A 25005-nucleotide genomic window follows, 5' to 3' on the forward strand; every position below is an offset into this window, starting at 1 on the left:
TGAATGTCACAGCTTAAGATGCTTCATGCCCCATTTAGAAGATCTTGCACATCTTAAGGAAGATCCCATGTAGTACAACTAATATGTGTGTCCAACTCTTTGTGACCCCACATACTGTAGTCCACCAAGACGTAGGGCAACCAAATAAATAAATTAGTTAAATCTTAAAAAATAAATTTGAAACTATTTGCTTAACTTTCATATAAACAAAACAAGCAATTTCACTACTATGTATAAACCTAGCATATGTGTCACAAGAGGAAAGAGTGTTCACAGCAGTATTATTTCTAATAGCCAAAAATTGGAAATAACTCAAATGTCCATCACTAGTAGATAAATTGTATCACATTCATAAAATGGAATATTATACAGCAGTCAAAATGAATAAATGACAGCCTCACAAATCATAGCTGTATCTCCAAAACAATGTTGAATGCAAATGTACCAAATCTTGACTTTGAACAAGTTCATTAATCTCTTCATTTACAGCTCCCAGAGAAACATTTGTACCATTGGAGTTGTGGTCAGGAATAAGTGGAAAGATTTATACCAAGTTTTTACCAAACACTTGGCTTAATAAATATTAGCTATTACTTATTCAACTTCTCTTAGTAGGTCACCTTTCCGGAAATAAGAATGGTGCAGAGCACTTACAGTATCATCTTAGGCCCCTTAGGTTCTCCCCCTAAATCCCTTTCTCTAGCTTCTCACTATTGGATCTCTGTCTCTTTAAGAAGTCAACCATATATGAGGAGAGAGAATGCTGGGAAATCAGCTCAGTTCAGATCTGAAGCATGATGGGAAAGGGCGAAGGGGGCGGGGCGGCAACCGAGGCTGCGCACGCGCAGTTGTATGGTTGTTGCGTTGCGATGGATCGTGTAGAAGAATTCCAGTAAGAGAAAGTAATCATTGTCCCGGCGTGGGGCCCTCAGGTTGTTTCCCCGCTTCCCGGAGCGACGAGGGCTGCCCAGGAGCGACGAGGGCAGCAGACGGTGAGAGCGGTCGACTGCAGCGGGAGGGGCTGTATGGGGCGGGGCGGCGGCCGCGCCACGTGATGAGGCGGGCGCAGGGCGGAAGAAGCGCAGTCTGGCTGGGTGGCTGAAACGTTGGGGTTTCGCAGCAGAGATGGGCTGACAGGCATATGCGGGTCGCGTTCCCTCCATCAGATGCAGCGTTGCTGTGTTTGTACCCACTGACAGGCGTGGGAGTTAATGGTGGGGGACGAGATTTGGGGAGCGAATAAGATATGAGCGCTCATAGATTGTTATAACTGTGGCAAGTGGGCACATAAGTTCTCATCTCTCGCACTGGCTTTTAAGCCTGGCTTTGACCATTTCCATGCCTGGCTTGACTGGATCAAGACAACTTTGCAGAGTTTTCGTTTGCTTCAGGTGTACTACGTCCAATTTAGTATGTTGACTCCTAGAAGAAGGGAAGTCTGCTGAATGACTAATCTTGTTTACGAGAAGATTGGGCAATGGAGCTCAGAGGGGCTCCTTCCTGGGCATGGACCCGATGAGACCCTGAAAAGTGCAGGTGGACCACTTTAAGGGTATACCAGTTAATTTGGTGGCATCTTGAGCTTAGAGCTTGTCATAAGGCCAGAGACGGGGTTCCTAGGGAGACCTCCAGTGAAGGCTGAGTTAGAGGTGGGGGTGGGGAGCTTGGTGTGCCCCACTTTGAGACATATAAGCTGGAGATGTGCTTCAAGTACTAATTCTCATGGTCTCAGAAACTGTATTTCTAGGTCCTTTCTTCCAAGAGCTTGGTAACTTCCTCTCCCGTCTTGGTCTTCTAGTCTCAATCCCATGGTAACTTGCATCGTACAAAAAATCGAGAATGTTTGTCTTTAAAGACATCAGGGAAGTGGGAACTATTGTTCTAAGACACTTTTTTTTTTTAAATGTGAAGGCAGCTACTGAAGGAGAAGGCAGGAAGGAGTATAGTCATGGCCTCAGAAGAGTTGTTTTTTCAAATGCTTAGCCCTAAAACCTTGTGCTCAACACAGAGCTTTTGATACAGATACACATGGAGGAGGAAAAAAACAAGAATAAGCTTGAGTACCAATCCTTTATGTTGTGTTTTAGGAATCCAGCTATCTACCACCAAGAAGAAATCTATTTAGACTGAGAAATCCCTTTACGTAAAAAATTAGGATGAAAGAACCTTTGGATGGTGAATGTGGCAAAGCACTGGCACCACAGCAAGCCCTTCTGGACAAAATTAAAGAAGAACCTGACAATGCTCAAGTAAGCATTTCAGCTTTAATTAAAAAAAATTTTTTTTTTAAATTTCTTTTCTTGTATCTGTTGAATTCAAATTTTTAGTTAAGTTTCTGACTTGTAACCCAAATTGATTTTTTTCCCCCATTAGACGGGTAAATTACCTCTTATGTTCCTTGAATGAAAAAAGATCTTGATAACTCTTTCTTTTTGTGAGAGGAAAGTAATGCGTATTACCCTTTTCCCATTATTTGGTACCTTTATAAAGAATTCTCGTGTATCTGATAGTAGTTTTCTTTTATTCTGTAAGTATTTGTGGCCTACTCTATGCCAGGCTTTGGAAATCCAGCAGTGAGCAAGGTCAGTTTAATCTCTTCCCTCATAGAACTTGCTGGTTAGTAGAGGAAATGGACATTACACAAGTAATTGATCACATTGTATAAACATATATAATTACAAACTATGACAAATGCTGTGGAAAAAAGGCTAAAATGGGAGATCTGGCCTAGTTAGGATTGGCAGGTGCAGGCTGGAGGAGGATTTGTAAGCTGAATTTTGCAGAATGAATTGATTAGGCAGAGGCATGGAGGATCGTGTTCCAGACAGAGTGATCTGTATATAGGAAAGCTCTGATCTGGGAAGATGCATGGTTCTTTTGAAGAACTGCAAGACCAGTGGGCCTGGGACATAAAAACTGAAAATGGTGATGACTGTGAGAATGGTGACCATCATGCCAGTACTAATAGCGGTATTGATACATCAGTATGTAGAGTATGTCACAGTAACCTGACATTATAAATCGTAACTTGTTAAAACTTACATGTGCTTAGACTGTGATGAGCACCACTCTTACAACCTTATCATTAGCCCCATTTTTGAGATGAGGAAACCAAAGTACACAGAGATCAAGCAGTTCCACAGATCATAGCTCCTAAATGGCAAAAACTGAATTCAAATCCAGGTTTCAGACTTAAGAGCCTGTGCTATCCTGCTTCTAGGATAAGGCACTGTAAGTAATTTGAGGCCAGATTATGCAGGACTTTGTTACAAATTTTGGTCTTATGTTGGTCTTATCATGAGAGCTTTGTGAAGCCATTGTAGGGTATTACTTGGTAGAATAAGATAAACGTGTTTGGGAAGATCGTATGGCTGCCCTTTAGGGACCCAGATTAGAAATCTGTGGACATCAGCGTGGAGAGACCAGCTAGTTGTTTTGGCAAAAAATGATTTTTTTTTTCGTCTTGGACAATTCCTTTGCCGTATACTCCAGTTACCGGCTTTATTGCAGAAGCAAACCAGTAATACTGAAAAATGTAAATAATAATGATAATATTTTATTTCTCATATTATCTCAAAGGCAGTATCATTCCAGGACAGGGTTGTCAAATAATTTGTTCATCAACTCCATGCCTTCCTAAAGGGCTGTGCTGTGAAGGGTTCTGAGGGAGTGTCGGCAGGATGTGGGGTGGGGGATGGTGGTATCTATGACACTTATTTTCCCTCTAGATAGTAATTCTTCCTTTGCCAGAGTAACCATTTGTTTGCCAAGTTTTGTGGATTCTACCTTTTAAGAGTTTTTCACTCTTCCTTTTCCTCTCTTGTTTCATGATTTCTCATCTGGACTTTTATAACATTGAGTTTCCTATTAAACATCATCTCTTCAGTCACATTCATGAAAATCTTGTATAGTGATACCATGGTACTCTCTCTCTCTTTTTTTTTTGAGTAACAAGAGCCAAGTTTTTAATTAATTCATTTCTTCTATTAGTATTAGAAGTACCCCTCAATGACATCCTTTGCTTGAGACTCTCTGCTATAGTCTATAACCACCACACAACTGCAACTATCTGTTTTACAGGGTTTTTTCCCCTCTCTTGTCAGTTTTACAGAGGCCTGCCCTTTCTTCTGGTTTTTTTGTTATCATTGTCCTTAATTAGGTTGATTTGTCATTCATCACAAGGGCCTTCACCAACTTGAGATAAGCTCATCAGAGTTAGATGCAAACACAAAAAGATGGGTTTGGCACGTGTCTAAGGCTTTGGTAGCTTTGAAATCCCCCATGCTAGGCCATCCTGGGTAAGGGTGGTCTTTAGCACCTCTTGTAAAGCAGCATTAATGTCCATTACACCTCCAGCAGAAATGCCTTCCTCCACCAAGGTGCGGTGGGTTATAGCCATGGTGCCATGGCAGTGGGTGGAGCCAAAGCTTGAATGCACCTAAACCTCTGCCTCCCATGTGACTCCACAGCGACAGGGAAAGAGCTCTAAGATACTCTTTACAAATTTGATGACATTGTTCTCTTTAAAGACCTTGTCTCCTCATGTGGGATAAAACATAAACTTTTTCGTGTTATATCCAAACTATCCATATTTAGACCTTTGTTTCCCTCTTCACTATCATCACTCATCCTTCCCACCTTTTCTAATCTATGATCCTGCAAACTATTTGCATTTCACAAAAAGGTATATTCTGCTAATTTTTGTTTCCTTGCGTTTGCACATGCCATTTCTTCTGCCTTTGTATCCTAAACTAGGTAGCTTGGCAGAAAGTTTCTCCTCTTTTAAGATAATGGTTTAACTGTCTTGTCACTTAGAATTAGCCACTCTCTCTCTCTTTTTTCTTTAAATTGTGTGTAGTGCTTTCACTTTTATTATGGCATCTACAGGTCAGTGAATTTTGTTTTCAGAGTCAGGTCTTATTTGACCTCAGTTGCTTGCACAATGACTGCATATGCTCAATAATTAAAATAAAAGAGCCTGTGTTTCACAGATGAGGAAACTGAGCATGAAGGAGTAAGTGACTTCATCAAGGTCTCATGGCAAAGCTGGCATACAAAACCAGTTTTTAAAGATTCTAGATCCAATATTTCTTTCATTGTACTTTGCCTGTAGTCAAAAAATTTAAGAAATATTGAACTATGAATTAATTGAGTATTCTTTCTGAATATAAAAATTGTGGTAAAGAAAATCCCACTGACAGCTTGCAATGTAAATTTATGTGGATGGGGGCTTCTTCAGTTCTCTTTGGTTTATATTAATGCTTGAAGGTGAATGGGCTATGATTTTTCATGATTGAGTGTCAGCTATGATGGAAAAGCCAATTGAACAAATAGTGTGTGCTCTTTTTCGTGTTTGCATATTGTAAATATTTGAATACTGGAAAATAGTAGAGAAGAAGTTGAAAAAGTTGGCTATTTCCTCATGTACCAGGGGTCTGCTCTGGATACTAAAGCTATATGAATTGTCACTCAGTTATTCAGTGAGCTTTTATTCCTGCTTATATGACCTAGAGCACTTGTTGAACACTGTTGTAAGCAGTTTATACATGACACTCCCAAATCCTGTGAGTTAAGTATGTTATTATTCCCGTTTCACACACAAGGAAACAGACACACAGATAAAACGTAACACAACCTAGTACATCGATGAGCTAGCATTTGAACCCAAGTGGTCTGGTTCAAGAGCCCAAACCCTTAACCAGGATGCTAAGCTGTGTGAGTTATTTTGTTTCCAGAGGCGCTACAGAGATGAAAAGATAGGGCCGCTGCTCTCAAGTGAATTGATGGCATGAGGGGAGTAAAGGTATGGAAATGGGAGAGGTATTATTTGTGGTGACTGCCCTGCCAAAGGTATGCTGACTGCGTCTTGCCCATTCTCATTTAAACTCGACAAACGCAGGAGGGGAGTATCATTACCCCGTTTTAAAAAGGAGGAAACTGAAGGAAGGACAGGTTAGGTAACTTACCAAACTCAAAGGAAGCATCAGAGTAGGAACTTAGCTTGGACTGACTTCAAACGTGTTCTTTCTGTTGCTTTGTGCTCCCTCTGTACAGATACAGAATCTGTGCAGATAATCTGTACAGCTACAGAATCAGAATATGATATAATTACCATAATTTTAAATATTGTGTAAGGTGCATGGGGAGCATAGGGAAAGGATACCTTATGTCTGTCTAGGGAGAAGAGGAAGGTTTCACAGGGCGGGTAGTGCTTAAGTTACAGCAGTTGATTAAAACCTTCAGACAGAGAAGACAGCATGTGCCAAATCATTGAGGGGTGAGAGAATGTGATATATTCAGTGGTTGGGTATTTCAACAGTAAAGTGGGAGAAGAGAATAAATTTTAGATATTTAGATAGAAGTGATCTGACTTAGAGATAGTATATGAGGTATGAGGGTCAAGGAGGATCCAGGAAAACTCAGAGGTTTCTGGCTTCAGTAAGTTCAGTTTGTGATGATACTATTTACTGAGGGGCTAGGAACAGGATTTAAGAGGAAAGAATAAGTGTAGTTGGAGATCTGTTGTGTTCAAGGGGCTCATGGGGGCATTCAAGTGATAATTTTGCCCTCAGACGCACCTGCATGTATTTAGAGATTAGAAAGTTATCTGTATGTAGGTATTGTGTTGCCAGTTAAAAACAGTGTTCAGTTACATTTGCCTATCAAATGAACAATGAATATTTTTTTCATGTAAGTATTGGTGGAGCTAGTGGTAAAGAACCTGCTTGCCAATATAGGTAGATGTAAGAGATGTAGGTTTGGTCCCTGGGTTGGGAAGATCCCCTGGAGAAGGGCATGGCAGCCCACTCCAGTATTCTTGCCTGGAAGACCCCATGGCCAAAGGAGCCTGGTGGGCCATAGTCCATAGGGTTGCAAAGAGTCGGACACGACTGAAGTGACTTAGCATGCATGTTGCATGCAGTATTTGGGACTTATACTAAAAAATTATTTGTTGTTTATTTGAGATTTAAAATTAACTGGTTGTTTTATATTTTTATTTACTCTATTTGGTCACCCTATATAGGTGATAGTTGAAGTCATGAAAGTGGATGAGATTGTTCAGGGAACAAAAACAGAAAAAAGAGTAGAGCTCAGGATAGAGCGCTGGGAACTGGATTAATTTAATGCTTCAGAATGGCTTCAAGTAATCTCCCAAGCAGCAGCCTTGTTATTACCTGGGAACCTATTAGAAATGTATGTTCTTGGTTCATGCTCCAGACCTGCTGAATAAGAAATTTTGAGGCTGAAACCCAAAAATCTATGTCTTAACAAGATTTTAAGGGTTTCCAATGCCACTGAATTTGAGACCATTGACTTTGTTGTTGCTTAGTTGCTAAGTTGTGTCCAACTCTTTTGTGACCCCATGGACTGTAGCCCACCAAACTTCTCTGTCCATGGGATTTCCCAAGCAAGAATACTGGAGTGGGTTGCCATTTCCTTCTCCAGAGGATCTTCCCGACCTAGGGATTGAACCTGTGTCTCCTGCATTGGCAGGCAGATTCTTTACCACTGAACCACCTGGGGAGCCCACCTTTTACTTGGGGTGAGTATAAGATTAATGAAGGATACTAAGAAATAGTAATGATGAATTGAAATAACATAATCAGAAGGCAACCAATAGAATTATTGGTGATGTCAGATGTTTTTGAGAGACCAAGAAAGATAAAACCTAAAATTGTTTATTGAATTATGCAATTTGAGATAATTGGTTATCTTTCAGTTGAAGCAACAGCTTGATTGCATTGTGTTCAGGAGGGAATCAAAGTGAAGAAGTAGAGAAAGAATGGAATACTTTTTCTGTTAAGTTTGGTTGTAAAGGGAGAGAGAAGAGAGGGCAGTAGTTCCCTATGGAATAGGTTCCTTACAAGTTGAAGGGAAGAAGCCAACATGGAAGTTGTAAAAGGAACAAAGGCAGGAATGACTGAGACTCCTTGAGGGTCATGATATTTGGTACCCATGCCTAACTCTTGCTGAACTCTGTAACGTAAAATTGCTGAATAATTGCTGAGTTGCCGAAAGGAAAGAACAGTGCTAAGAACTGGACTATTTCTAGACTAAGGAAACCATACCTTTCTCTAGTAACAGATGAGGTGTGCTCGATAACCCAATGAAATGTACAGAACAGATTTATCCTCCAATCCAAATTCTTAGTCAACAGCTTGTGTAAGCCTGCTTGAACTTCCTCCTTTGCCCCATAAAATCTCCTATGCATTCTCCTCCACTGGGACACTATTCTGGCTTCCTCCAGAATCTGTGATCCCTGAATTGCAGTTCTAAGAACCCATATAGACTACCTTTTTGCCTCTTTACAGTTCATGCTGCTTTCATTGACAAGGTGGAGAGAGGCTTAGGATACACAAAGAAAGTAGGAAGTGCTGTAAGAAGGGGGAGGGAAAGGGACTCCGAAAACAGGCATTGTTTCAGCCATGGCTGAGAAGGTTGCCTTTTCCTGTAAGGCTCAAGGACAGTTTGCCGACCTGTGTGTAGGCATGGTGGAGGAGGCAGTCAGGATGCTGAGGGAATTCTTACTTAACTGCTTCTGTTTTCTTGGTGAAATAGAAACATTACTGAGTCAGAAATACATGGGGTTTGGACTTAGGAGTGATGGAGGTGTGGAACAGTTACTTTGTGAAGTAAGAGAAACTGACTAGGGAAATGTAGCAGGCATATTAGAAAAATATTAAGAGATTGAGTTGATGATAGACGATCTTTTATTGAGTCTTAAGTGTTCTTTTTGGTTAAGTTGAAGGCAGTCTATATATGTACTTTTAACTTCTCCTTTTTTACAAGTGCCAGTAAATGAATATTGTTATCTAAGTATACTGTTTAAGAATGTCCACTTTGAATTGCCAGGTGGTTCAGTGGTAAAAGTCTCCAGTATTCTTGCCTGGAAAATTCCGTGGACAGAGGAGCCTGGTGGGCTACAGCCTATGGGGTTGCAAAGAGCTGGACACGACTGAGTGACTGAGCACACACACACACTTTGAATTGAATGAATTTGGATTCACTCATTCAACAGATATTTATTCGGTGTTATAATTATGAAAATAATAATAAGAGCTAGCATTTTGTTGATGAGTCATATTTAACTTTTGGCTAATTGTAAGGCATCGTGCTATGTACTTTATTTGTTTTAAATCATATGTTCCATAAATTCACTCCAGTGGGTTAGGTAATACTGTCTTTTTAGATAAGGAAATTGGAACTGGAAAAGATTAAATAACTTGTTCCTAAATACTGGGATTGCTAGCGTTGTCATTCCTACAGCGCACCCTTTCCTTCTCTTCCTTTCTTAGAGCTGGGGGTTGTGGACAGCGTCTTGTATCCCAGCCAATTGCTTGAGTGGCCTGGCAGGGGAGTGGGCCACGAGCATGTGGAGGGCACTGTGGACTGAAGAGAGACACACAGCGTGGCTGAAAATCGAGAGCCTGTTGGGGTTGTCAAGGCTGAGCCTGACCCAGTGGAGTATACCCTGTGGGAGCGGCTTCCCCACCGCCTGCCCTGGAGGCCCAGTGACATTTATGTCCACAAGAAGACTGGCCTTATGGTCCAGCTGGCCTGCTGCCAGAAACTGCTAGGCCGAAGGGCAGGGATTCAGAATGCCTGCACTGAGATTTTCATCCACCACTTGGGCCTGCCTGTCACCCGTGTCATTCACATTGCCCTACAGCTGCAGGCTAGCAGCTTCAGGTCTTTGCACACGGCTGTCAGAACCTCCACCATGGAGCTTGTGGATGAGCGGGAACCAGGACGGATACAGGAGAGCCGCTGCTCCAGATCTGCAACAACTCAGCCATCCATATCTGTGTCTTCAGGGTCACCCGGAAGAAATTGAAATGAGGCTGGCCCACCTTAACCATCCAGCCGCCTACAGCTAGACTCAGATGTGGCTCTTCTTGTATTGATTACTGTCATGGACCTTCTACTAGAGCCACGTAGGAAAAAGCCTGTCCCCTTGCAACCCAGAGAACTGTGAACTGAGAAGGCAAATAGTGTCTTTTGTTGGGCCCAAGCAGAGGGTTTTCCTGAATCTTTGTGTTCTGTAACCATTGTCCTATACGATAAAAAGTTTCAAGTTGTGTCGGTGCCTGGCCACCCCACTGCAAAAAAAGAACCAGGATTGCACTTGTTTCTGTCTGTCAGAGCCCTTAGTCTTCTCCGTTGTGTTATGTTGACTGTGCTGGGTGTTGAATGTACAGAAGTGGAAAAACAGATAGGATCCCTGCCTGTAGTGAACATGGTCCTTTCAGTCTAGTGTGGGAGGAAGAGGGATGTTAGACATTAAGCAGATTATCACCCAAATAAATATGAAGTGATGAATTATGACAAGTGCTGTGAGTGAAAGGAGATGGGAGAGCCTATACCAGGGAAACTTCACTTGGGGGCCAGGGTTTGAATTCATTATTGTAATTATGTTATATTGTATTTGTACATTTATGAGGGAGAGAGCGTGGGTTTTGAAACAGACCTAGGTTTGATTCCGATTTGTGCACTTGCTATTTTTGTGACCTTGTGCAAGTTGATGAACGTCTCTAAAGCTCACTTTTCTCATCCATAGAGAAGGTTCAGTAGGTCTTACGTTACAGGCAGTAGCTTGTTTGGTGCCATGGAAAGTGGTAAATTAATGCAGTGGATTTTAATCTTTGGCATTTACTATTCCAGAGAAATGCCCGAGTAACTTTGGGAACTGATATATCAGTTATTTTGCTAAGTACAGGGAGATTAAAACAGTTACTGCTTATTATCACCATTGTTTCAAAAAAAGTAAGACTATTTTTAAAAAAGCTTTATATTTTGAAATATGTAAGGCTATTTTAACATCTGTTCCCTCCCCCCAAATGTAGGATAGTTCATATCTCCGAATAAAGGGCAGTCTTTTCTAAGGGAGATTTGTGTATTTAAATTTTTTTCCATGATTATATGTTATTTTAAAGCATTTTGAAGAATATATTAAAGATAAATCTGATTTAGGCTGTGATGATTTTGTATATAATGAGCAGATTGCATTGAAACACATACCTTTTCTGCCATTAACAGATATGACAGCTTGCAAATCTGTTGGATAAAATTACTAATTTGATCCAAACTCGAAATCACTCAGATTTAATTTCATTTATTGCTCCCTTATAAACACAGCCTAAAAAAAAGTAGTGCTCAGCATTGAAATAGCTGTGTATAGCAAGATTAAATTAAAAAAATTTTTTTAAATTGGAGGATAATTGCCTTACAATATTCTGTTGGTTTCTGCCATATAGCAACACAGGTATACGTATGTCCCCTCCCTCTCAAGATTACATGTGGTAAGTAAATATAAGTATCATAAAAGATTCTCCAGTTACAGGATCCTTTTTGTAAAGATTAAATCAGCCTAATAACTTGTAAATTTTGATTTTTGAAGTGTTTGTGAAGGTGACTAGGATTATAAGGTAGAAGAGATAAATACGACCATTATTTTTTTTGTTTGAATTTCTGGTTTACTCAGGTACTAACACTATACTGTTTCTCTGTCTCTTCTTTTTCTTTAAGGACTATATACATGCTTCAAAGCCCAAAGCTCAGGAAAGTGAACTGAAAATCAGTGCTGTGTTTTCAGTTGGTGACAGTCCTCTTGGTAAGAAGCAGAACTGTAAGTTAGTTACGATCCGTATCTGTTATGTTCTGACTGGGAGAATGGATGGAAAGTACCTCCTTCTGTAAGTCTGTTTTCTTCCTTTAGACAAAGCAGTGCTTTTCAGACTGGCTGGCTGGTCAAGACCACAATTTTAAAAAGTGGAATATGATTACAGTTGATCCTTGAACACATGGATTTGAATGGGTGCAGGTCAACTTATTTGGGTGATTTTTTTCAATAAATACAGTACCAGTATTTTCATTTTATAGATCTGTAAATTAAGTATGGGGAAATTTTTATGTTCAGTTGGAAATCGCAATATGTGAAATCAAAAGAATTAGAGTTTGAGTCCTGATTCTATCCAAAGTTTCAGCTGCCTGCCCTTGGATGAGTCATTTGTCTGTTCTTTTGTTTTTGAGGCAGAGATAGCAGGACATGGATTTTTGACTGCATGGGGTTGGCACCCCCGCCCCTGAATTGCTCATGGGTCAACTGTATATCAGAGTGTGATGCATATAGTAAGGAAACATATTATTTCATAAAACTGTTGTTTCAGCTATTTAATTTTGTATGCCTATTCACATACATACAAATCTCCGTATGTGTCTCCTGGGTTGTAATGTGAAATGTGGTTCTTTCTGTGTGTCACGGTTAAATAAATTGGAAATCACATGTTCTGGAGTGGTTCATTGTCTCAATATTGGATTTCCAGACTGAGGGAATTTGTCCTAAAAAATAGAGAATGTATATATGTTCATGTTGATATGAAAACTTTTTTTTTCTGTTTCTTTTTCTTATTTTGTTTTTATAGCCCAACAGTTGACTCCAGGCTTTCAGCTTTCTCTTGCATCATCTGGCCCAAATGTATCACTTCCTTCAGTTCCAGCTGTAGCTCTTCAGGTTTTTTGCTCTGGTTGTAAAAAAATGCTTTATAAAGGTCAAACTGCATTTCATAAGACAGGATCTACTCAGCTCTTTTGCTCCACAAGGTGCATCATCGGACATTCTTCATCTGTCTGCCTACTACCTCCTCCCAAGAAAACCTGTGCAAACTGCTCAAAGTATGAGTTTCTTAATTATATCTTTTTATTTTTTTAGTGTATTTAGTTCAAACATACTATCACTACTTTAAATTTCTTTAGCACATTTCTTTGGAAATATTTTTTAGCTAATTGAGAAATTTGCCAATTCTAAAGTTTATAAAGCTAAATAAGTGACTTGATGTAAAAAAAGATTGCCTAACCCAGTTTTCCTATGTCTTTCAATTGAAATTTTACTAGAAAGAAAGAAATTCTTTGAGAGATTGCAGGATCACTCATATATTGTATGTCTGTTGTAATTGTAGACAACCATTCAAAATTATTTGTTATCTTGAAAGTTACTGAAGTATAGAATGAAATAATATCACCCTTATAATGGTATTTGAAAGTTATTTAGTTCTTTAGAAGGTAATTGGCCACAAAAGTAATGCATTTATTCCTGAGAAGTCCTTGTGAGCTTTTGTTGGAGGTCACTGTTGCCTTGTAATAACGCATAGATGCAGAGAGGAAGAAGTAGCAACAGAGTCCTATAAACTTTCTTGGGAATTACTTGGTGGTCCAGTGGTTAGGACTCTGCACTTCCAGTGCGGGGGGCATGGGTTTGGTCCCTGGTTGGGGAACTAGGTAAGATTCTGCGTGCTGGGCATGGTGTGGGCAGAAAAATAAAAAATAATAAAGCTAATAATAATTAATCATAAACTTATCTCAGTAAGTTTGAAGAATCTGGCATGTTTTGCCTATTTGTGTGGTACTGTAATTCTAGGAATATAGTGAGTTGTGGAGTAGTCACTAATGTGGAGCAAGAAACAAGCGTGGTTTTAGATTGTATTAATAGCTCTGTCACTTACTAGCTGTATGACCTTGGGCTAGATATTTAACTTTTCTCAGCCTCAGTTTCTTCATGAGTAAATAGTATCTACTTCCTCAGGTTTTAGTGAGAAAGTGTTAGCACAGGACCTAGCACATAGCAAATGCTTAATAAGTGGGATCCTATTGTTTTAAATAATAAATTTGATATTATGTATAGTTAACATATAATTTGTGACCTCTATTTTGTCTTTGGAGACATAATGATAGTTTCTTTATCTGCTTGGTTGTGTTGACCTTAGGTATCTAAAAGTAGATCCTATTAAAATGGAAATCCCCAACTAAAAGGAAAGAGAAATTTTAAAATATTTTACTTAAATATTCAGATTTACTTTTGTTACAAAATGCCCAATACCTTACTTTAAATTTTTTATGTCATTCTCATGAAACTGATCTGGAAGAATAAATTCTCCTCTGTCTCCCAGTTTGTTCAAGGTTGTGTCCATTGAGTTGGTGATGCTATCTAACCATCCCATACCATTTCATTCTCTGCCACCCCCTTTTCTTTCTGCCTCAGTCTTTCCCAGTATCAGGGTCTTTTCCAGTGAGTTGGTTCTTTGTATCAGGTGGCCAAAGTATTGGAGCTTTAGCTTCAGCAGTGATCCTTCCAATGAATATTCAGGGTTGATTTCCTTTAGGATTGACTGGTTTGATCTTGCAGTCCAAGGGACTCTCAAGAGTCTTCTCCTGCACCATAGTTTGAAAGCAAGAATTCTTTGGTGCTCAGCCTTCTTTATGGTCCAACTCTCACATCCATACATAACTACGGGGTAAACCAAATTTAGTTTTCTGATTTTAGGTGTTCAGCTTCAATATATCAAATATCAAGAGGAAATTAATTAAATTTTACTTTATTTTATTTTTTGACCAAGTCACATGGTATATGGGGTCTTAGTTCCACCCGAAGATTGAACCCATGCCCCCTGCAGTAGAAATGTGGAGTCGTAACCACTGGACCGAGGAAGCCCAAATTAATTAAATTTGAAAGAATAGAAGATGACTTATACATCCAAATACATATTATTCTCTTAAAAATAGTCACCCTTGTCATTGGCTTTTTACCACAGTACTGTTGTTGAGAAAAATTTTTTGTCTCCTGATCTGGCATTGCTTTCAGAGACTGTGAAACATTCCTTTAGGCTAAGTTAGGTGATAAATCTATCTTTTCAGCTAGGGTTTGATTTTTGCAAGTTGCCAGAAGTTACTTGATGTCTCCAACTGACTCTTGTAGATGATTAAACTGAGTTATGCTGTTAAACATGATATCTGACTATAAAATTAAGAAGTTGTGCTTAGAGTTCTTATAAACTAAATGAGAAATTAGAAAAAGTGTTTGAGCCATGTTGTTGTTGGAAGAGGTATAGCTTTTCTAAGGTGAATGTTTCGGTGTAGCATATACATTTGGATGTGTAAGGTTTAGAATGCATTTATATTCATGTGCATAGATTTTCATTAAAAAGTCATTCTCATTGGTATATGTATGTATACATGGCACTTGTAGACTTTCAGTGTTAAATGAAATTCTTAATTGCTTTGATTTTAGTAGAAGAATTACTTTTCAGTATTAATATTTCATGTGCATGTAAGCATATCCACTTGGTCCTCAAGATTCACTATTTTTTTATTAAGGCTGAGTTATAGAAAATTAAAGTAGTGTTCTGTCACCTTTGAAATTCTTTTGTAGTTGACCATAGAATAGTTAAGTGTGATGAAGGTACAGGATGGAAGGCAGAATAGTGAAATGATGAACTGCGTAGATGGTAGACTCAGACTGCCTTGATTTACATTCTGGCTTCACTGCTTATCCAGCTGAAGGACTTTGACAAGCTATTTAACCTTTCTGATGTGATCTCCCGATAAGACTTGCCTTATAGAGTTTTCTGTGATCATTAGATTGGATAATTTGAGTCAAGAGAACAATATCTGGCACACAGTAATTACGCAGCACGTTACTATAGTACATAATATTATTGCCAGTATGATTCTTTACTATGGGGCCTGCGCTAGTGTTTCTAATTAATGACTCTTTCCTTCAGTTTTTATACTTGTCAGAAGAATGGCAGTAACTTAGCCTCTGTTTTTACTGGCAGTGCTTATCGTAACAGAGAGCTCTCACAAAATAACTCTAGGAGTCTCATAGAGCAACTCAGTTATTTCTCTTCTTTTCGTCTCATTCTTGTTTCCATCTGTCCTCTGATACCAAGCCTTAATAACCCTTTTGTTTGTCATTTGTTTCTTGGATCTCTTCAGTTACAGTGAAGTTTTCTATATCATGCTAATTTTTAATGCAAATCTTTGATAATTTATGTTTCTCAAATCTTACATTTGAATAAAAAATGTTTTCATTCGTTGTTTCATTTATGTTTCTACTCTTGGCAGCTGCTGGCTCATAGGAGGACAAGTGTTTTGTGGTCTGGTTGTGGGATGGACACTTGTTCTTTTTGGCTCCAGTAGATGAAACTTGGTTGGAACTGGAAGCCTCAATGTTTTTTTCATGAGCATCTGGCTGGATATCTTTTAAATGTAATTCTCCCTCAACACGTCTATAAATTAAGTTTTATGAACTCCATTTTATACATGAGGAAATTGAGCCAGTAATTGCCTGTTGCCTCACTCATTGTCCCTCAGCTGAGAAGTAATAGAACTAATCATCAAACCCAGTTTTCCAGAAGCCTGTCCCAGGGCCAGCCATTTTCTGCTTATACAATAGCTGCCCTTAGTAAATGTAGTTATTTTAGCTCACAAAGAGGAAGAGATTACAATTAGGGAGAACACATTTCATTTTGCCTTTGTTATTTATTTTTAGAGACATTTTAAATCCAAAGGATGTGATCACAACCCAATTTGAAAATTCCTCTCCTAGCAAAGATTTCTGCAGCCAATCATGCCTTTCTTCTTATGAGCTGAAGAGAAAACCTGTTGTTACCATATATACCAATAGCATTTCAACTAAGTGCAGTATGTGTCAGAAGAATGCTGATGTAAGTCCTATTTCGTCTTTATTCAGATTCTGTTCACAAGTCAGAGGTTTTCTACTGGCTCTGCTTACTTTGTATCTGTGTGTGTTTTTCTTTCCTAGATTCGATTTGAAGTTAAATATCAAAATGTGGTACATGGTCTTTGTAGCGATGCCTGTTTTTCAAAATTTCATTCTGCCAACAACCTCACCATGAACTGTTGTGAGAACTGTGGGAGCTACTGCTACAGTAGCTCTGGTCCCTGCCGGTCCCAGAAGGTCTTTAGTTCCACAAGCATCACGGCATATAAGCAGGTACGAACGGCAGGCTCCGGTGCCCTGTCAGGCGCGCCCCTTTCCAGGTGGCGGCACAGGAACAAAGTGCAGAATAGAGGGAGCTCTTCCCGCCAGTTGATCTTGTGTGTGATTTCCCCTCCAGAAGAATGGGATAGATTGTGAAACTTTAAGGGTTGATTTTGATAGTAAGATAAGATAGATGAACTAGATCATTCTTTAGGGTTCCTTCATGGCCACGAATTCACCAACATAATTTCATGAGTCTGAAATATTTTGTGCTCTATTGATAGTGAAGAAAACCCCATATTATTGTGGATAAACTATGACCAAGAGTTAAAAAATGATATAATCAGCAAATATAAAACATATCTTTTTCATTTTAGAAAGTATGTATTTTAAGTGTGTTTTGGAATTAATTGTCATTATTTTGGCAACATTGCTTTATTAGGATGCTTTAGGTTTTTTTTTTTTTGCATTTTTCTGTTTTCCAAGTGCCTTTTTTTTAACTTTAGCTAATTTTTATTTATTAGTTTTGCTACTAAATGTATTAATTTGTGTCAATTTAATCATTGCTGAATAATATGGGGTCTTTAAAAGTTATTTATTTAAGAAATAAACTGAAAATTTGTTTTTATTTATTTATTTTTTGGCTGTACCATGTGACATGTGGGATCTTAGTTCCCTGACCAAGGATTGAACCTGTGCCCCCTGCATTGGAAGCACACAGTCTTACTCACTAGACTGCCAGGGAAGTCCTGAAAAAAAGAAGTTATTATTTTCAAAAAACATGTAAATGATAATTAAATTTTTTTTTCAGTTAGGGAGTTTGGTTTAATTCCTCTGAGCAGTTGGTAATGGACATTCATCTTTATAAAGTATCCTTTTTCTAGGAACTTAGCCACTTTCGGCAGTCTGCTTACTATTTTTGCGAGAATAGAATCCGTGTTATATGTGTATGTGTGTGTGTGTGTGTGTGTGTATAGTCCCCAGATCAGTTCCATTCCTGATTTTGTTACTGGTATTGTATTCTGTCCACTGTATAAGTGGTGTTCCTCTTTTACCCAGAAGATTATGTAAAGAAACCTTGCAATTTATGTTTTCCTACCTTTTACTTCCCTGTGTAATTTATTGGTGAAAGATTTTACAGTGTGCCAGTGACTGTATAGGGTAGTGGCTAGGCGCCTGGACTTTGGATCCAGATGAAGTAAGTTCAATCTCCTACTTTTCTGTTTTTTGGGTTTTTTTGGTTAAGTTAATTAAAGTTACAGTTTGTTAATATAATTTTTTAAAGTATCTCACTATGTTATTGGAAGGGTTTTACGGTACAGTGTACATAAAATTGCTTAGTATGGGGCCTGGCTCATGATGAGCACTCAGTAAGTAATAATATTTTTAATTTATATAAATGGTGGCCAGTATTATTGTGTTTCTTAAAACGTGAATAAACTTACAGGCAAATTTTATTGTGAAACTCAGCTTGAAAAACAGGTAGTTCTGCAGAATCTCCTAATATACATTAAACATCTTTTTTGTCTCCTGCTAAAGAGTTTTACTAGTTAAGTGACCTTCAAGGTGGTTGACTCTCTCTTAGACTGATGTCCAAGTCTCTCCTGGGGGTGGTCCTTAGGTTTGTGGATTACTTGGTTTCTGATTATTTGTGATGAGAAAAGTATGTTATGACTAATTAATTCATTATTTTTAATGTATTTTGTTGTTGCGAATATATTTGAATAGTTACTAATTTTTTTCAGTTTTTATTTTACAGAGATACTTCAGGAATATTGTGAGTTTGGTTCTAGACCATTGCAATAAAGGAAGATTATATTAGCAATTCTTATATACATATATACACAAATATAATGTATATATATATACACACACATATATATCATTTATATATATTTGGTTTAAAGAGGTATGTTTCAGGTCTCAGTGGGTCCTTTCAAAAAGTGAACAACTTATCCTTAAATAATTCCAAAATGGTATTTATAGAGTTTTCATCAGTTAAGAGTTTTAGAGGTATAATTGAGTTAATCCAGTTTCTATAGCTAGGAAAGCAGCTTACTAGATAACTAACTTATTCAGAATGTGCCTTTTCCTCCCCTTTAGAAAGAGAGCGTTTATAGGCATACCTCAGAGATAATACGTGTTCAGTTCCAGACCACCACAGTAAAGCAAATATTGCAATAAAGTGACGCATGAATTTTTGATTTCCCAGTGCATATAAAAGTTTTACACTATACTGTGTAAATACTATGCCGTGTGCAGTGGAATTATGTCTTAAAAAATAATGTGCATACCTTAATTTAAACATACGTTACTGCTTAAAAATGCTAACCATTCATTTGAGCCTTCAGAGAGTCATAATCTCTTTGCTAGAAGAAGGTCTTGCCTCGATGTTAATGGCTACTTACTGCTCAGCATGGTGATTACTAAAGGTTGGGGTGGCTATGGCAGTTTCTTAAAATAAGACAGCAATGAAGTCGGCTGCATGGATTGACTCTCCTTTCATAAACAGTTTCTCTCTAGCCATACAATGCTGTTTGATAGCGTTTGACCCACAGTAGAACTTCTTTCAAAATGGGGGTCAATCCTGTCAAACTCTGTCACTGCTTTATTAACTAAACTTACTTAATATTCTAAATCCTTTGTTGACATTTCAACGATCTTTTTTTTTTTTCAACGATCTTTGCAGCATCTTTACAGGAGTAGATTTCATCTCAAGGAATCACTTTTTTGTGTGCATTAAAGTTTTATGATGAGATAGCAGAAATTGAGTCCCATCGTTGGGCTCCACTTCTAATTCTGGTTCTCTTGCTATTTCTACCAGTCTGCAGGGGCTTCTGCGGTGGCTCAGCAGTAAAGAATTGCCTGCAGTACAGGAGCCTCAGGAGACACGGGTTCGATCCCTGGGTCGGGAAGATCCCCTGGAGGAGGGCATGGCAACCCACTCCAGTATTCTTGCCTGGAGAATCCCATGCACAGTGGAGCCTGGTGGGCTACAGCCCATGGGGTTGCAAAGAGTCGGACATGACTGAAGTGACTTCACATGCACAGTTACTTTATTCACGGAAGTCTTAAATCTCTCAAAGTCATCCTTGAAAGTTGGAGTCAACTTCTTCTAGACTCCTGTTAATGTAGATATTTTGACCTTTTCCCATGAATCGCTATCTAGAATGGTGAATCCTTTCCAGAAGGCTTTTCATTTACTTTGTCCAGATCTATGAGAAGAATCACTATCTATGGCAGCAATAGCCTTATAAAATGTATTTCTTAAATAATGAAACTTGAAAGTCAGAATTACTCTTTGATCCATGGGCTGCAGAATGGATGATTTGTTAGCAGGCATGTTTTCAGACAACATCAATCTCATTGTACATCTCTGTCTGAGCTCTTGTGTGACTGGTTGCATCGTCATTGAACAGTAGTATTTTGAAAGGAATCTTTTTTTCTGAGGAGTTGGTCTCAACAGTGGGCTTCGAATATTCAGTAAACCGCATTGTCAACAGATACACTGTCATTTAGGCTTTGTTGTTCCATTTACAGAGCACAGGCAGAGTAGAATTAGCCTTATTTTTAAGGGCCTTAGGATTTTTAGAATAATAAGTGAACATTGGCTTCCATTTCAAGTTACCAGCTGCATTAGCCCCTAACAAGAGAGTCAGCCTTTCCTTGAAGCTTTGAAACCACACATTGGCTTCTTTGTAGGATGAAAGTCCTAGATGGAATCTTCTTCCAATGGAAGGCTGTTTCATCTCTGTTGAAAATCTGTGGTTTAATGTAGCCATCTTTGTTAATGGTCTTAACTGGATCTTCTGAATAGCTTGTAGTTTCTGCATCAGCACGTGGTGCTTTCCATTGTACTTTGATGTTATAAAGATGATGTCTTTCCTTAAAACTCATGAACCAATCTCTGCCCACATCAAACTTTTCTTTTGAAGTTTCCTCACCTGTCTCGGACTTCATCGAATTGAAGAGTGGTAGGGCCTTGCTTTGGGTTAGGCTTTGATTTAAGGGAACATTGTGGTTGCTTTGATCTTTTTAGACACTAAAACTTCCTCCATATCAGCAGTGAGACATTTTTGCTTTCTTAACATCTGTGTGTTCACTGGAGCAGCATGTTTAATTTCCTTCAAGAACTTCTCCTTTGCATTCAGAACTTGGCTAACTGGCACAAGAGGCCTTGCTTTAGGCCTGCCTCAGCTTTTTATGTCTTCCTCTCTAAGTTTAATCATTTCTTGCTTTTGATTTGAAGTGAAAGATACGTGACTCTTCCTTTCACTTGACTATCTGAAGACCATTGTAGGGTATTAATTAGCCTAGTTGCAGTATTATTGTGTCTCAGGGAATAGGGAGGCTTGAGGAGAGGGAGAGTGACGGGAAACGAGCAGTCAGAGCACACACAACATTTACCAGTTAAGCTTGTCTTAAATGGCTGTGGCTCATGGCAGCCCCAAAGTAGGTACAATGGTAACATTAAAGATCACTGATTACAGACAACCATAACAAAATAATGAAAAAGTTTGCAATATTGCGAGATTTACCAAAAATGTGTCACAGTGAGCAAAGGCTGTTGGGAAAATGGCACTGATAGACTTGCTTGACGCAGGATTGCCACAGAATCTTCAGTTTGTGAAAAATGCAGTATCCGCAAAGCATAATAAAGTGAAGCACAATGAAATGAAGTGCGCCTGTATTAGTAGATGAAAGAACTTATTTTTCCCACATCCCAGTTTTAGGAAAATCTATACTTGGTGTAGCTTCTATCATTGTCAAATATCATGCTCAGATTCTTTAGCCAGAGGCTTTGGTTGTAGGTAGCTTTTCCTTTTTTCTTTCCTTACAGCATATGTATATATGTGTGCTTGTACTTGGTATTTACATGTTATTTTATTTTAATAGAATTCAGCCCAAACTCCTCCGTATGCCTTGGGGAAATCATTGAGGCCCTCAGCTGAGATGATTGAGACTACGAATGACTCAGGAAAAACAGAGCTTTTCTGCTCTATTAATTGCTTATCTGCTTACAGAGTTAAGACAGTTACTTCTTCAGGTAGTGTTTAATTCCATACATTTATAGATTTTGTAACTATTGAAGAGGAATGTAACTGCTTTTTTTTCTACTTTATTACAAAACTAAAGCAATCTGTGTGGTTTAAATAAAGACCCAAGGTTGCTTTAGTTTCAAAGAGCTGATTTTTTTTTAAGATTTTTTTGATGTGACCATTTAAAAAAAATTTCATTGAATTTATTACAATATTGTTTCTGTATTATGTTTTTTTTTTTGGCCGCAAGGCATGTGGAATCTTAGTTCCCCAACCAGGGATCGAACCCGCACCCCGTGCATTGGAAGGTGAAATTTTAACCACTGGATACCAGGGAAGTCCCTCAAAGAGCTGATTTTTAAGCAGCAAAGTTTTTCAGTGATTTTCTTGATCAGAGTATTTATTTTGTAATTTCGTATGTGAAAAGAGCAAAAAACACATATACATTCCAAGTTAATTTTTGTATAAGTGGGACTTAATTGTAGTTAGCTGTACATGTTACTATAAAGTTCTTTCATTTTTGTTTCGCATATTATTGAATATTTGATATTTTTACTCCCCTAATACATTTTTGGTTTATTTGTTCATCTGTGTACCTTAGTCATTGATTTTTGTTTTTTGTTACCAAGGTGTCCAGGTTTTGTGCCATAGTTGTAAAACTTCAGCAATCCCTCAGTATCACCTGGCCATGTCCAATGGAACGATACACAGCTTCTGCAACTCCAGTTGTGTGGTGGCTTTCCAGGTATGACCTTAGGTAGTACTGTACCCTTGCAGTTCTCTTAGGCAGTGGTCTATGGCAAAATGTTAACTGCTGAAGGGACCATCCTTATCAAAGATTAAGCTTCAGTTAGGAAGAAAAGGGATTCTGTTCAATTGTAGTCCAAGAGGTCATTTCTGCAAAATGTCTGAGCCCAAGATTTGAGCTTTAGTCCTTCTTTATTCAGCGTTCTCACCTAAACTGCCTTTCTCTTCCACTTTCGCTCTTGGCTGTCTCCCTTTCAAAAGAATGGAAGTAGGCTGTGGTTTGGATAGGTGGCATGGTGATGGGCACCTGTGTCCGTTCCTCTCATCCTGGGCCAGATACATCATGACTCCTGGCACAGAATTGGAAGCCTCCACTTGTCACACTCTCTCCTTACTCTCTAATACACAGAGAAAGGGTAGAATTTAGTGATCCTCCTGGGTGGGAAGATCCCTGATGTGGTATCCTTGGCCCCAGGGAGAAAGCAAAGTGGCCACTGTGCTCTTAATAGCTAGGAGATTCTGGTTGGTAATAGGTGTGCAGGTGGAGGGAAAGGAGAAGCCTGGTCTTATTTATTAGAGTTATGTACTAGAGATCTTTGTCTGGAAAGCCTGAATTTTAGTCTGCAGCGTTTTTTGTTTTGTTTTGTTTTGTTTTGCAACCTTTTAGTGCTACATTCCTCAGTCCTATTCTGGGAATATGCCATTTCAACTCTTCTGTGAACTCCTTAAGAAAATTTTGCAGAAACATTGGGGGAAATTAATTTATTAAAATGAGAAAATGAAAATGACCAAGTTATCTTATTTCTTCCTTGATACAATCTTTGCCTTATCTGTATTTATTCAGAATGTATTTAACAAGCCAAAAGGAGCAAACTCTTCGGCAGTGCCTGTATCTCAGACCCAAATGATTGTAAGCCCACCCTCTGGATCGGCAGTGTCAGCCGGAAGAGGTCACACCTCTGCCTTTTCCCCCCGCTCCGTCAGCAGCTCTGTTGCAGCCGGTCTGCAGCCTCCTGCTCAGTTCCAGCAAGTTGCTTTAACCCATAGGATTGTCAGACTCAGGTGTCAGCACTGTAACCATCTGTTTGCGACAAAACCAGAACTTCTTTTTTACAAGGTAAAGGGAGATCATAAAAGGGATTGAATATATGAGTTTATCCAATAGAAGCATTTTTGTCTTTTCATGTTTGACATCACTCACTCAGTTTTCTTGGAAGTGAGAAAGAAAAAGATTTCTTAAAAATAAAGCAACACTTTAATTAGATATTAATGACTGTTCTTCTTCTGCAGGGGAGAATGTTTCTGTTTTGTGGCAAGCTTTGCTCTGATGAATACAAAAAGAAAAATAGAGTTATGGCAATGTGTGACTACTGTAAACTACAGAAAATTATAAAGGAGACTGTACGATTCTCAGGAGTAGATAAGCCATTCTGTAGTGAAGGTAAGAAAAAAGCTCAGTTGTAGCCATAGAGCATGTGGTGGCTATGAAGTAATTTGTGATGAGTTGGGCTGCTGCTGCTGCTGCTGCTGCTAAGTCGCTTCACTCGTGTCCGACTCTGTGCGACCCCATAGACGGCAGCCCACTAGGCTCCTCTGTCCCTGGGATTCTGCAGGCAAGAGTACTGGAGTGGGTTGCCATTTCCTTCTCCAGTGCATGAAAGTGAAAAGTGAAAGTGAAATTGCTCAGTCATGCCCGACTCTTAGTGACCCAATGGACTGGAGCCTACCAGGCTCCTCCGTCCATGGGATTTTCCAGGCAAGAGTCCTGGAGTGGGGTGCCTTATTAATCCACAATTAATTTTCAAGAAATTTCTTTTTTGAGGTATAATTTGAAGCTTTTTTATTGAGTTTATACTTAACTCAATGGCACCCCACTCCATACTCTTGCCTGGAAAATCCCACGGACAGAGGAGCCTGGTAGGCTGCAGTCCATGGGGGCGCCCAGAGTTGGACACGACTGAGCGACTTCACTTTCACTTTTCACTCTCACGCATTGGAGAAGGAAATGGCAACCCACTCCAGTGTTCTTGTCTGGAGAATCCCAGGGACGGGGCAGCCTAGTGCGCTGCCGTCTATGGGGTCGCATCGAGTCGGACACGACTGAAGTGATTTAGCAGCAGCAGCAGCATACTTAACTCACCTCTAAGTCTATGCTTTTAAATGTTATAATAATCTCAATAAAGAAAACCTTTCCAAATATAATTAGAACAATGGTATTAGTATGGAGTATAGAAAATCTCTTTGTAAGTTTAACTTCAGAGATCTTTTTTTGTACCCTTTCATAAATGGGGTACTTGGGCAATTACTGCTTCTCGGCTTAAAGAACTTTTATACCTCTTATGCTTCTGAATATAGATAACCTAATATTTAGAGTGTATGTTTCAAAGGTGATATGAGTTTGTTTTGTGAATACAGATAGGACTATCTTTTAACCTAGAGCCA

At 38.9% G+C, this 25005-nt stretch overlaps 1 protein-coding gene and 2 pseudogenes across 5 annotated transcripts in view; 2 read left to right on the forward strand and 1 right to left on the reverse strand.

Moving 5' to 3' along the window:
- Window positions 1–1057: 1057 nt before the first annotated feature.
- ZMYM6 (zinc finger MYM-type containing 6) overlaps window positions 1058–25005 on the forward strand; it is a 37366-nt gene continuing 13418 nt past the window's right edge. For 3 of the 5 annotated variants that reach the window (XM_044945274.1, XM_044945273.1, XM_044945275.1), the window contains exons 1-10: window positions 1058–1552; window positions 2088–2249; window positions 11527–11626; window positions 12423–12672; window positions 16325–16499; window positions 16598–16789; window positions 21674–21824; window positions 22446–22561; window positions 23408–23680; window positions 23854–24004. In XM_044945274.1, the coding sequence (XP_044801209.1) occupies window positions 2157–2249; window positions 11527–11626; window positions 12423–12672; window positions 16325–16499; window positions 16598–16789; window positions 21674–21824; window positions 22446–22561; window positions 23408–23680; window positions 23854–24004 (1501 nt within the window). In that variant the 5' untranslated portion in view covers window positions 1058–1552; window positions 2088–2156. The remainder of the gene's footprint in view (window positions 1553–2087; window positions 2250–11526; window positions 11627–12422; window positions 12673–16324; window positions 16500–16597; window positions 16790–21673; window positions 21825–22445; window positions 22562–23407; window positions 23681–23853; window positions 24005–25005) is intronic. The other 2 variants (XM_025289135.2, XM_044945272.1) reach the window with 1 other exon arrangement.
- Window positions 3993–4399, reverse strand: LOC112585500 (annotated as a pseudogene).
- Window positions 8427–11509, forward strand: LOC102397805 (annotated as a pseudogene).

The sequence above is a fragment of the Bubalus bubalis genome, chromosome 6 (genome assembly GCF_019923935.1).
Source record: "Bubalus bubalis isolate 160015118507 breed Murrah chromosome 6, NDDB_SH_1, whole genome shotgun sequence".
Lineage (NCBI taxonomy): Eukaryota > Metazoa > Chordata > Mammalia > Artiodactyla > Bovidae > Bubalus > Bubalus bubalis.